This window comes from Diabrotica undecimpunctata, chromosome 7 (genome assembly GCF_040954645.1).
Source record: "Diabrotica undecimpunctata isolate CICGRU chromosome 7, icDiaUnde3, whole genome shotgun sequence".
NCBI lineage: Eukaryota > Metazoa > Arthropoda > Insecta > Coleoptera > Chrysomelidae > Diabrotica > Diabrotica undecimpunctata.
Window position 1 is genome coordinate 138,042,070 of NC_092809.1, and position 13,791 is coordinate 138,055,860.

Here is a 13,791-nt window from a genome sequence, read left to right on the forward strand (position 1 = left end):
CAAATTGCTTATTTTGTTAAATCACCATGTATGTATATAGCGTAAAACAACACGTGCATATGATAAAATTATTTTATCAAAATGGGTGTCGTTCAGCGCGCTTCTCCCACTTTACGGTCGCCTTAAATTTTTTACTTAGAGGACTATTCGCAGTGTTGTGGATAAATTGTGGAGTCCGTGAGAGTGTTCATGAGAATCCGAGGCAGTCGATTCACGTCGCTCACAAAAACTCAATTTGGCTAATTATGCTTCGTGACTGGAGCGTGCACCCGTACAAAATCCAACTGACCCAGAAGCTGAAGTTAAACGACCATACACAACGACTTGTGTTCGCTGCATGGGTTCCGGAGAATTTGGAAACTTACCATAATTTTCATCGAAAATCATCATCTTCAGCGAAGAGGCCCATTATTGGGTAAATGAACGCGTCAACCAACAGAATTGTTGAATTTGGGAAGGCAAATGTATCGGGACAAAGTCACTGTTTACTGAGGACTTTGGGCTGGCGCCGTCATCGGTCCATATTTCTTTGAGAACAACGTTAGCCATCACCGCCAACGGCGAACGCTATAGGTCGATAAGTAAGAATATTCTTTTGGCCTGAATTGGATATAAACACCAAAGACATGTGGTTTCAACAGGACGGCGCTATGTGCTACACAGCTTATGCTACATTGGACATTCTGCACAAACGATTTGAGGGCATGGTCGTCTTCTCTTGAACGATGTTATAACTCCACACATAGTGGTATCGAGAGGCCTTTCAAACCGAAGGAAAAATTGCGATGCCTCACACACACTTTGCTTTATTTATATTTAAATATAGGAAGCGCTTAATTAAAGACTCTAGGTTAGGTTAGGTTTAATATGAGTGGGTGCGTAACCACCCTTCTACTCGATCTAATAAGAGGTCTATTGTGGCTCATCCCTATCCTGTCCAAGACTGAGCAGTGGCACAGGAAGTGTTCAGACAAATCTGCAATTCCGATCATTCCGATTTATATGTAGTAGATCTTTGGATCTCTTCGAAGGTTCTTGTATAAAAACCTTCGAATGATTAAGACCCATTTGTTCGTACCAATGGTTACGTTTTTTCTGTTCCACCCAGTCCGATATCGTTCTTTTGGCCGTGCTGTTAGCTACGCTAACGAAAGGTTCTTTTGTGCCTCCCCTGGTAAGCAGGTCCACTTCTTCGTTTCCTTTAATACCAGTACATCTAACACACAGAGTAAACTTACTTTGTTACTTTTTTCGATCCGAATTAGATTCTGCAGATAGTTCCAAACTATTATGCTGGATCTGGATACAGCATAACCCTCACTCAAGGGACATCTACATACAATGGGGCTATTTCTAGGAGACTTCAGCTGCAGATTCCGTAGCTGAGAACCTGAAACAGTCAACCATGACTATGATGCACTAGATCGCAAACGGTAAACACTTTTGGGAGACCAGGTGTTTCCAAAAATATATGGCACCCATCCACTAGATCTGGAAAAGCTTGTATACGGTTCCAGAATCCTGGAATGGGTACCATGAATAAATGAAAGATGTGCAATAAGCTAATTGGCTAAAGTATGACCGTGCGTTTTAAAACAGACAACTCTCGAAAAAAAGCTATGAATCCGCATGTACTTTTTACTTCACTTCGGTAAAATCCCAACAATATTTTGACCTTTGCAATCATTTGTTTATTTCATTAAGTTCCAAAGCATAGTTGAGATATTTTTAATTTGACTGAGACACTCACTGGCCCTAACATAAGAAGCTTTAACATGACACATCCGATTATTCTGGATTTGTTTACTCAACATGTATGCCTACTCAAATTTCTTAATTTTATTTCTCGAAAAAAATATATCTCCTGTATAGTGCTTCGTTATAAACGTAACATTAATTATTTTGTTTGAAATTATATATAACCAGTTGTGTTTAATGAGTTTATTTGGTGAATTTAGTTGTAATATCGATAAAACGATTGTACTCTGGTCCCTCTTCGATAATAATATCTGTTTTAGACCAGATGGCTTTATCCGCCGTAATGACGACACTTTATAGCTATTTAACAAATCCAACAATTTCGATATAATCAAAATTAAAGTAATAAGCGGATTAAATTCTTTATTTTAATGTACATGAATTTACTGAAAGTTGAAGGTGTCGCAAACTGTCTTCAAAAGAGGTATACAGATTATTTTATGTGGATTTTACACTTCAAACAAAAAATTCACTGTATCCTCCATAATCGTAGTAAAATAAGATAAAAAATTAAATTAACGTAAGTCGAGGTCATAAAGGTGGTAATTACTCAAGATAAAAACAAATTAAGAGTACAATATCGGAATGAGCGTCGCGACGGAAAATTATTGGGCTATATTAGCAAATGACGAAACGCTATTTACTCAAAATGTACTTTGGAGTATAAAACAAACCACTTACCATGTCTGTAGGTTCCGGAACAGCATTTTATTACAGTGCCAAAGACAAATTAATTGGTTCGGTAACTAATTAAATAATATATCATGTGTGTAATTAAGAGTGGGTGGTATATCCCATGCTTTAATTTAGTAAAAGTAATATTTACACGTAAAAACAGAGACCACAATTTGTAGAAAAAGTAGATGTACGCAGACAAAGAACCAGTGTCAAAAAACAAGATAATAGCGTGTGCGAAGTATCTCATCTAAAGTCATAAATAAAGGTCACAAAAAAGAAAACTATGCAAATACTATCGAGGAATAACCGTAATATCATCAATGGAAAGACTATAGAATTATTTGCAATAATATAAGAGGAGATAGAAGATTTATAGATGAACGACAAAGTAGAAATAAAAAGAAACTATATATCTAAACTTTAAGATTGATGTTATACACACGGATTTGGGATTAAGAACCATGGATGCACTTGGATAACTTGAATGATACGAAAGCTGAGATTTCAAGCAGAAATTAATGTCTACATGGAACTAAAAACTTGATAAAAACGTGAAAACTTGAGCTGCAGGAGAAAACTTGTGGATGAAAACTTAATCTGTAAGAAAACTTGATATGTTGGTAAAACTAAAAGAAACGAAATGAAAACTATTTAATTTCTTGCTAAATTAACATATATATCATTAGATCAAAATGAACAAAGAAAGTTAAACAAATTTAAGGTACACATAGGAAAAGAACAAAAAGAAGTTTAAACTTACCCAGTTCTATTAGAACGCTTAAACCATTTTAAATACCTCGGCAGCTGGTTAAATGTAAATTGTGACTGTGATGAAGAGATAATAACCAGGATCGAAATATCACGTAAGACTTTTATGATCTGGAAATCAGTTTTATGTAACAGAAGCTTGTCGATACATATTCGGAAGAAAGTCCTAAAATGTTATGTGTGGTCTATCCTATTATGTATATGGTTGTGAGACATGCACATTAAAAACCACAATGCTTAACAAATTAAAAGCATTCGAATTGTGGGACTATCGTCGGATAATAAAATATCATGGGTTTCGCACACTTCCAATGAAGATATTCTTAAGGAAAGGAAAGGAAAGGTGGAAGGAAAGAGATGGATTGGTCGAAAGAAATTTTCATGGCTGCGTAATATTCGACAATGGTGTGGTACCACAGTAGAAGAATTATTTCGCGCAGCAGCCAATAGAGAACGGTTAAATTGTAAACATGATGATCGCCAACGTCTGAATACGGACACGGTACCTAAAGAAGTTTCATTAATATGTGGCAACAAACAACTGTTAAATATTATTGCTACTTAGTCTTGTAAAAATTAAAGAAAACAAAACTGCAAAGATTATGACTTCTATTTGAAGATAGAAAGACAAAATAGAAAAATTAGGACGGATTTTTTCAGAGTTGAGAATGTAAAAAGTATTTTTAGATACAGATAAAAAGAAAGCTAAAACTATGAGCTTGTTTGTGGTGTGTTAAAATCGATAAAAGACTCATACAACATTTGAAATATAATGAGAAAGCAGTAAATTACCTGAAAATAATTTAAAACATTAAAAAATAGGGTTAGAAACGGGAAAGAATAAATTGAATGGCAGAAATTACACTAATCGAAAAAGAAAAATACGACTTTAAAGACTTGTGTAAAACATGCGCCGGAGATAAAATGAACTAAAGGGTGTATCTCAAAGAAATTAATTATGCTATTTAGTTACAGTTATTAAAATAATTGCAAAAATAGATGGAGTCACTTCGGCAACGCTATGGAGTATTAAGTATGGACAAAAGAAACGAGTTAATAATACAGAGAAATTTCACTAGAAAAAGGAGTATTAACGTGTATAGAAGATAATTTACTGAAGTGTAACGGAAATATTAGAAAAAATTAGTTAAAACAAATGAATAAAAAAATAACACAATGCAACAGAGGTGAAATGACTTCGAAGATGCTGCCGGACAATAATGAACATAATAAACAATAATAAGACAGAAGAAACTTCTAGAACAACTACTTTACATTTACGACTTCTAGAATATACTGTATCCTTGTCTATTCACATTTGTAAATACTTTTTGTAATATTTTTACATACTTCTAAAGGCATTAAATCAATGTATCTAATTAAAAAACTTATCTACAGAAAACGTACCAAATGGTAACAACATGCTGGCTCGCTCAACATCAGCAGCATCCTTAAATTTATCCAATAACCTAATTAACGGTTTTGGTGGAGTTTCCACCTCTACCTCTCCTTTATTATCCACTCCTGATGACATCATTCCAGATCCTTTAACAAATATTATCCCGAATACAGGAACCAGCACTACTCCGTCGATTCCTAGATCCAACAAGGTTAGTCCTATGCAGATCCGCTGCAAGTTTGGCCAGTTGGGTCCCGGCAAGGGGCAGTTCAATTCTCCACACGGATTTTGCTTGGGATTGGAAGAGGACATTATCGTTGCTGATACAAATAATCATAGAATTCAGGTAAGTACTACGGACGTCACTCTAGTTTTTGTTTTCTTTTTTATAAACGGTATATAAAATCTTGTAATATTTTCCTCTTTTACACATTTAAAAATTGGACCACATGACACATACCAGGTTATGGAGATTTAGTAGTAGTAGTAGTAGTTTTCAGTTTTCATTAGTACTTATTCTGTTTCTTATACTTTAATAGTTTATATTTCTTTGACACATCTTTATGTTCACGTTAAAGTTTGCCGCGTTTTTCTTTTGATAGATAATCCTATCCTTACGATATTTTATTTTTAGCTGATTTATTCTTCTTTTTAAATGTATATTATTTCATAGTTCATAGAGTGCTTAGTTCTCCAAGCTTCTTTTTAGAACTAAATCCTTATACAATCGATTTTATTTTAACACTGTGGTTTTCCCAGTTTATTCTCATTTTCTTTTTATTTCTTCCTTCACTGTCTACAGCGTAGCATCTCGAACAACTGAACATATAAGATTTAACGTCTTTGTAACGTTGTATTTTCGGACGAAATCTTTTTTAATGCCAATTAAAATGCAAAGAACGTTGTTAATTTATCGGTCTAGGTCTCCTCGACAGGGTGAAAGATAAGAATGGTTCAACTCTTTGATATCAGGCGACACCCAGTTTTCATTAGCCTTCTACATCTCTCTACATGGATGACCGTTCATTCATTAATTTCTCGTGAGATAAGAGAATGGACCAGGAAAAATCAAATAGAAACCGCGTTAAAATTCAAAGAGTACTGAAACCGATCCAGCTGCGAAAATTCCAACCCAAAATAGGCTCGACAGAAGTCTATTCGAACGCTGCAAACTTAAGTTTGAAAACGATCCCATTGGTTTCTTCTCTGGGTAGTCGGAATGGATAAAGATATGGAATTATTAATAACTGTTAAAATGAAAAAAGCGTGATACCTAGGTCATGTGTTTGGACACGGTAAATAACAACATAATGCAACTTTTAGTAGAAGGCAAGATTAAAGGTAGGAGAGGGTTATATACTATAAGATATTCTAACTTTAGTTTTGCGGTACCGATGTGAATGATTTATTTTTTATATAAAACGTTTCTTCCAGATCTTTGAAAAAACCGGTACATTCAAGTTTCAATTTGGCATCCCAGGCAAAGACGAAGGTCAGCTGTGGTATCCCAGGAAAGTAGCAGTCATGCGCAATACTGGCAAATACGTCGTATGCGATCGCGGCAACGAACGCTCCAGGATGCAGATCTTCACTAAAAACGGCCATTTTTTGAAAAAGATAGCTATACGTTACATCGACATAGTCGCTGGCCTAGCAGTCACTGTTAACGGGGAGATCGTCGCCGTTGACAGCGTCAGTCCGACAGTATTCATCATAGGGGAGAGTGGAGATTTGCTGCGTTGGTTCGATTGCAGCGATTATATGAGAGAGCCATCCGATATCGCTATTCATGGTAAGATATTTTTAAAATCATTGAAATTTAGTATTTTGTGCAAAATCAATGAATTCACGTAAATTATAGTAAATAGTAACAATATAAAGAAATAACGTGGATAAGTGGATAACTAGTTCTTAAATTCTAGTAGCTATAGAGCCGTAGAACTGTAAATTCTATTTTTGGTCAATTTAACAATAAGCTTGAATCGAAAACTTTTTTTGCGTCAAACTGCGCGAACCAAGTAGGTAAACGCAATTCGAGACCGTTGAATCCAATGGTGCTAACCGTTTTTAAAAGTTAGCTAGTGTTTTCGAGCAATTTATATTTAAAATTTTTAGGCTCGCAGACCCCCTTTCGCCATCGAGATCTTGGCACAATCGAGATACACACAGTATCCTAGGTGGTAGAGGGTTAGGTGGGCATGCAAACCTGTACGTTAAAAATTAGCTCGTTATATATATATATATATATATATATATATATATATATATATATATATATATATATATATATATATATATACTACGAAATCGTGAATCGTGTTAAAATGTCTGGACTGCGGTCTGCTGCTTAAATTGAAACTACATTTATTTCTGGAATTTGATATTTTGTTTTTTGTTGATTATTTATTTTTTTAAGTTCATGAGGAATATACTACAAAATTAACTAACAATTAGATACAAACGTAATATTCACAATATTATAACTTACGAAGTGTTGTATTTTATTTTATGGAACAAATTATCTCCTAGTGACACATGTTATTCTACGAACGTACAAGACACTGATTTCGGTCTATTTTTTCACATTTGTCATTAGGGCCAACGAATTTTATTCTCGAACCAGATATTAGATATTTTGAGTTTTTCAGAATTTTAAAATATTACAATAAATGTGGCTTAATTTGCAAGTGTTTGTCTTATAATTAACCGACTTTCTATTTTTGTTGATGTGGTACATTTCGAGAAATAGTATTTTTTATAGTTGTTTTCTATATCCAAGATCTTGACATCTGATAAATTAAATATGTAGCCTGTTGTGTTGAAATGGTATGATACTGCATAAGAATTTTTCTCTGTTTTGCAATCACTTTTGTGCTGCATTATTCTTTGTTTTAACCACTGCGATGTTAGCCCCATATACTGCCCATCACATTCGAGACAAGTTGGTAAATGAGATGACTCTGATTTAGAAGCGGTGTCTGGTCTTGAATAAGCTGTAATTCGATATGCTGTTATATTTAGCTATTTTGATTTTAGGAATTCTTCTTAGCTGCTTCATTAAATTGCATTTTCTTATCGCATTTCGTTATCGCATTTTCTGTCATATAAGTCTGAGTTGAGTTGTAGATTAGTTGTTTCAGAATTTTACTAGGATAGCCGGTATTCAAAAATATGTTGTATACTGTTTTTAAATTCCTTTGTATGAAAATATCAGTGCTAACGTGCAAAATTCTGTTCGAGTGCAAGTGGTCGTTAAGTTGAACTGATTTTCCACAGCAGTCTGTGCTGTTTTTATTGGCGGTCGTCTGGAGCGTAGACGGTTACCGTTGGCAGCATCTATATCTTGATGAATTGACAGGATCTCGTTACTAAGTATCTTTCTGTACTCGCTAGTGAGGGAGTGTATGAGCCGTAGTTTGGGTGGTAGAATGTGGCTCAGTACTTGAAGCCATTGCGTAGGGGTTGATTTGATAATACCAGCAATCATTCTCATTGCATTGTTCAATTGGGCATCTTCTTTGTGTATATGTGGGCTGTTAAGCCAGGTTGAAGAGCAGTGTTCCGCGGTTGAGAAGACAAGGCCCAGGGCAGATGATCGCATGGTGGAAGCCGATGCTCCCCATGTTGTGCCGCACAGCTTTTGGATGATGTTTCTTGATTTAAGTTTTTCCACTGTTTTTGACAGATGTTCCTTGAAAAATAGGGTTCTGTCAAGAGTCACCCTAAGGTACTTTGGGTGTTTTATTGTAGGCGAGTGTGATGTTTTCGAATTGATGTTGAGTATTCTTCCTGCAAGCTTGTTATTTAGGTGGAAACTGGAAACCTCTGTTTTGGTAGCGTTTGGTTGGAACCTCCATTTACGGAAATACTTTCCCACTGTGTGTAGGTCCGCCGTGAGCATTTCTTTTGTTTCTTCAAATGACTTACACCTTGTTGCAAGGACCCATTTATCGGCGTAACCAAACTTCCTTTATCTGGTTTCTGGTTAAAGAGAAGAGGAGCTAGGATAGGTCCCTGAGGCAGTTCATTCTTCAGTTTTCTTGGAGTGCTGATGTCGGTTCCCATGACTACTTGAATCGTTCGGTCGGCTATCATACTGTTGATTATTCGAGCGGTGAATTTACAGGAGATTATACGGAGGAGCTTGTATATCATGCCTTCTCTCCAGACTGTATCGTAGGCGGCTGGTATGTCTATGAATGCGGCTGCAGTTTTAAATTTTCTCTGGAAGCCTGCCGCAATAAATGTGGTAAGTGAAAGAACCTGATCTGCGTAGCTTCTTTTCGGTCGGAAACCTCCATCAACCGGTATTGATTCAAGTAGCTTTGGACTAATTTGTTTTAATTAGTCCAAAATTAATTTGTTTGTTAATAAATTTTGTAGGTGTACAAAAGGGTGTCTTTATTTGTTGCGCCGAATTTCCCGCTTATCGCCCCCAGGAGATTCGTTGCTCGCCTTGTTTTGTTGAGGGTGGACACTGGTATAGTGGCAAAAAGCTAGATGCTCATTTGTGTTACATCTATTGGAATTTACCAGATGGTGATGTAGAATAAGCTGGGCAATTCGATTATGAATTTGATAAATTAATGAAAATGTCATGTTTGTCAAGAAACAAATTATATAAAATAGACTAATTAATTTTTTCAAATAATTTTTCTCTTGCATTTTTTTCTTGTTTATAATAAATATTCGAAAAGCAATGAAAATGATACTATTTTGAATTGTTGGCCCAAATTTTTACGATTGGCACAAATTTTTTATTAAAAAATATGAAGTTTAAAATTTTTAAGTCATTTTTTAACCATTTTGTGTTTGTTTTCAGGAAAAGAATTTTACGTTTGTGACTTCAAAGGACACAACGTGGTAGTATTTAACGACGACGGGCAATTTTTGCGTAGAATCGGATGTGAAAATCTAACCAACTTTCCCAACGGAATTGATATATCAGATGCAGGAGACGTATTGATTGGAGATTCCCATGGAAATCGATTCCACGTTGCAGTCTTTTCACGCGATGGGGGCTTGATTTCGGAATTTGAATGTCCATATGTAAAGGTGAGCAAAATAAGTCAACTGTATCACATTTATTTACGTAGTTTGTACTTAAAAATTATTGATTTGCTTTTCTCCATTATTTTGATATTTCATAGAAGCTGAATAAATATGAAGTTTTAGAGTAGTAGGTCGGAGATACAAATAACTTCCACATAAACTAGTCCAGCGGTGTTAAATCGGACGATTTTTGAGGCCAATTCACAGCCAATATGCGTTTTCTTCAATAAATCGATTGAGGTACGCGCTGTGCGATATGTTACGATATCTTGTTAAAAACTACTGTTTCCCAAGGCAATTAATGATTTAGGAACAAAAAAATTATTGATCATGACTTGATAGCGGTCATCATTCACTGTAACGCTCTTGCTGGCATCGTTTTAGAGAAAGTAAAGACCAGTAATTCCATTAAACCATAAAGCACACCAAACAGTCTGTTCCTGTGGATCTAACAATTGCTGGAGGCGTTGAAACTATTTTCTTGTGACCATTTTGTATTTTAATTTTAATTGAAAAGTCGTTTATTTTGACATTGTCGATTTCCACTTCAGAAATCGTTCTCAAAATACAAATTATATGAGGATTATCTTCAGTTCAAATGCGAGAGGGTTGATCAATGAATTTTCTTGTAAAAATCAGGATCCACAGCAATCTCATTTTATGCCAATTCACCGAGTAAGTAGTGCAGTAAGTGGAAGAACTGTTTGTTATTTGGTATTTAAATACAACACATTTGATGAATGTGTAGTTTCCAATCGAATCGGTGATGGAAGAAGTTTGATAATTCGAGGCTAGATTACATCTTGATATTTGCATTTGGTTTAAGAAGAGAAAAAACTATACAGCGTTGATAATTGATTTGCTTACTGACATTTGCAGCACTAGATTGCCTAATATTAATGTTTTTTTTTGTTTGCAGGTCTCCAGATGTTGTGGATTGAAAATCACATCCGAAGGTTACGTAGTAACCCTCGCCAAAAACAATCATCATGTTCTGGTATTGAATACGTTATACATCCTGTAAACCCCGAGCAAGTAGATTTGATCTCTTTAACTGTACAGCGTACTGAACTGATTTTTTTTAAACGTAGCTTAAAATATTTTTGATTTAAAAAAAAACGGATATTTTGAAATTTTTATTATTTCAAACTATTCTACAGGTTTTATTGCTGGCAGATATACTGCACTTTATACAGAAATTGATTTTTACATTTTTTTTATTGATTCTATTTTTATTTCAACGTTTTAGAAACAAATTTGCGTTAGTTCTGATTTTCAAAACTTATCCAAATTTGGTTTTTGGTTTAGTGGCAGATGAAACATGGTTCCTAATTTTTTTTATTTATAAGATGTCAATTAGGTACTATATTTATATAATTAGATGTGCCAATATAGACTTTTATTTTCAAACTTTTTGATAATAGGCGCTCTTGTTAATTTTTATTTTTTTTTTGTTTTGTTTTGTGTGATTGGTGTAAAAGAGTGAATGAGTCGCGGAACTTGACGGTACAGCTTTGAAAAATTTCCTGTTTAAAAAACATGAAGAATAATATAATACTTGCCGTGAAATTATTACAATTATTATAAAAGTCTAAATACAAAACACAGTCTTAAATATTACAAAATATTCTATTTACTTTTTTCTGCTTTAGTTTTTCATTAATAAAAACTGAGTTAAAGGTTCTCTAAACTATTATAATCATTTTCTCCTTAGTTTATAACAAAATTAATATTTTTCACACGTTTCATCCATCATGTTCATGTTGGTCTTTCTCTAATAGTCCTTCCGTTAACAATGACACTATGAAATTTGTTCGTGTCATTTGTCATATATGCCAGCTGTCGTTTTAACACTCATATTTTAATGGTCTATCATCTTTCATGTCAATTGCTTTGCGTCATCATCGGAATGAAGATCTATGAAGCGCCTATAACGAAGCTCTACCTTACTTTGTATTGATCGTTTGTGTATTTTTAGCTGATTTTACCTTCTGCTTAGCCCTTAACAACATTAATATCTTTCAGATGTCTCGTATAGCACGTCTTCGTTGACCTTCCTGTTCTACTCCTTCCATGAACCTAACATACAAATGAGGTCGCTGTCAGTCTCATTTGCCATTAGATGTCAGCTGTCATTTTAAATGTCATATTTTAAGTAAGATTTATTAAGTCATTTTTATATAACAAGGCTATATCATACTTTATATTCAACGTTTGCATATCTCTAGGCTAATTGCATCTCATGTATCACCGACTATCTAGTTTTCTTCTGTCCTTATCTATTAATTTTGTAACCAGTCATGATTGAACCTAACCTGCCAATAGATATCATCAAGGTGTTGATCTATCATATAATGACTGGTCCGCTGAGAAGCATAGAATCGTTTTTACTTTCTTTGTTGTGGAAATAATGTTGAAACTCCTGTAACAGGATATATATTCACTTTTCCTAATTCGCTTCGAACGAAGCATCACGATATTCTCCGTTAGCTTTGGATCGCCTTACAATGCTTCCTCATCGAGTCCTAGTGTTTTCTCTGACTTGAACTGCACTACATTACCTTTTTATTTATAGGAAGATGTATTCAGATAACTATGCTTTTCCGGGTTATTAGAAGATTTTCTAACTGTTCCACAATTTTCTTCGAATTGTGTTCAGGATCTCATTCGGTAGCTGCGGATCATCTTTCAATGCTACTACGACCACTTGGTCCATTCCTGACGACTTGAACTGTTCAACTGCATCTGTTATCTTTTCGTTTGCAAAGATATCTTTGTTTTCGTAGAATAATCTTTAGATAAACCTGGTTTTCCACTCTGGGTTAATCTATCATACCATTTCTTCTTTTTCATTAGTCAAAAGCTCACCACTTACATCTTTTACGGTTTTATAGGAAGTGTAGTATTTTTATTATGACGAAAAGTTTCGTCACTCAGTGTAGTCTTATATGGCCGACTGCTGCGCGAAATCGGTGAATGAAATTCTTATAGTTTCTCTGCCATAACCTAACCTAAAAAATCTGAACAACTTAACCCAAAATAACTGAACAACCTAACCTAAATAATTTTATCAATGAATCATAACTAAAACTGTTAGAAATTAGCAACTTCGGCAATTTACAAATTACTATATTCGGAAAAAATCTTAATTTTAACGAAATCCGATTGATTTTAAAGAAATTTTTCAAAGCAGGTACACTGTACTCAGGTTGGAGAGCGTATATTCGTTGTGTAAAGTTTGCACAGCGACCAGTGCCATGTAGGTTAGGACCTAAGGTTGCAGCCTAAAAACAGCTTTTTGTGATTCTGTAACAATCTGAAGGTTGCCACTGAAAAAATTCCAGTTACGAGTGTGTGTGTTCTTCTGGTAGAGGAGTAAAATAGAAGAAGAAAAAAACGAGATATTAGTTGACTAGGTTGTTATGAGGACGTTTTCAATACAATGCCGTAAATATTTTAAGTTTATGTGCCATAAATGTACACTGCGTTAAGAAAATATTAGTTACACATTAAATAAAGTGACAAAGATGTAGAAATGTGTGTTTGTAGAAATATATTCAACGTTTCAATCGTAAAAGAGTGTGTAGGGTTTAAAATTACTCTGTTATGTGTATTTCTAGACAATATCAATGTGCATTATGTGAAAAAATTAAAAAAAAAATCAAAACTACATCTCTTTCGATTTTTAATTCACTTATGAAATTGAATTATGGGTGTAGATCGCTTAGAACGTTAGGTACCGTTTTAGCGTATGTTAGATGAAGCGCTTAAGCGTTTTTTGGAGAAAAAAGTACAAGTTTGAAGTGCTGGTGTCCTAATAATGTGTACTAATATATTTCTTCAAGCCAGTGTACAAGGTTCCATGTTTTTGATTATATTTTGATCCGTACGACAATTCTAAACCAAATCGTTTACTTGCGTTTTTATAGAATGCCATCAAATCCTATCGTTACCACTTACAGCAAATTTCTTAATTTTTTGTACTAGTCCACTGTCAGTTACTTCTTCTACGTATCTAGTAATCAACTCTAATATATATACTGTTCTTTTTCGTTGTCCCCACTTGTCAAAAGTTTCTGTTTCTCAAATTTTCCTTGATGTATCAAAAGTTTTAATAAAATAGCCGCTCTATAGCT

The 13,791-nt window shown here is 34.4% G+C and overlaps 1 protein-coding gene across 4 annotated transcripts in view; it reads left to right on the top strand.

Moving 5' to 3' along the window:
- Positions 1–13,791, top strand: part of mei-P26 (E3 ubiquitin-protein ligase meiotic P26) — a 45,639-nt gene that overhangs the window by 14,138 nt on the left and 17,710 nt on the right. For 2 of the 4 annotated variants that reach the window (XM_072538321.1, XM_072538322.1), the window contains exons 5-8: positions 4,603–4,949; positions 6,038–6,395; positions 9,426–9,658; positions 10,575–10,686. In XM_072538321.1, the coding sequence (XP_072394422.1) occupies positions 4,603–4,949; positions 6,038–6,395; positions 9,426–9,658; positions 10,575–10,679 (1,043 nt within the window). In that variant the 3' untranslated portion in view covers positions 10,680–10,686. The remainder of the gene's footprint in view (positions 1–4,602; positions 4,950–6,037; positions 6,396–9,425; positions 9,659–10,574; positions 10,687–13,791) is intronic. The other 2 variants (XM_072538323.1, XM_072538324.1) reach the window with 2 other exon arrangements.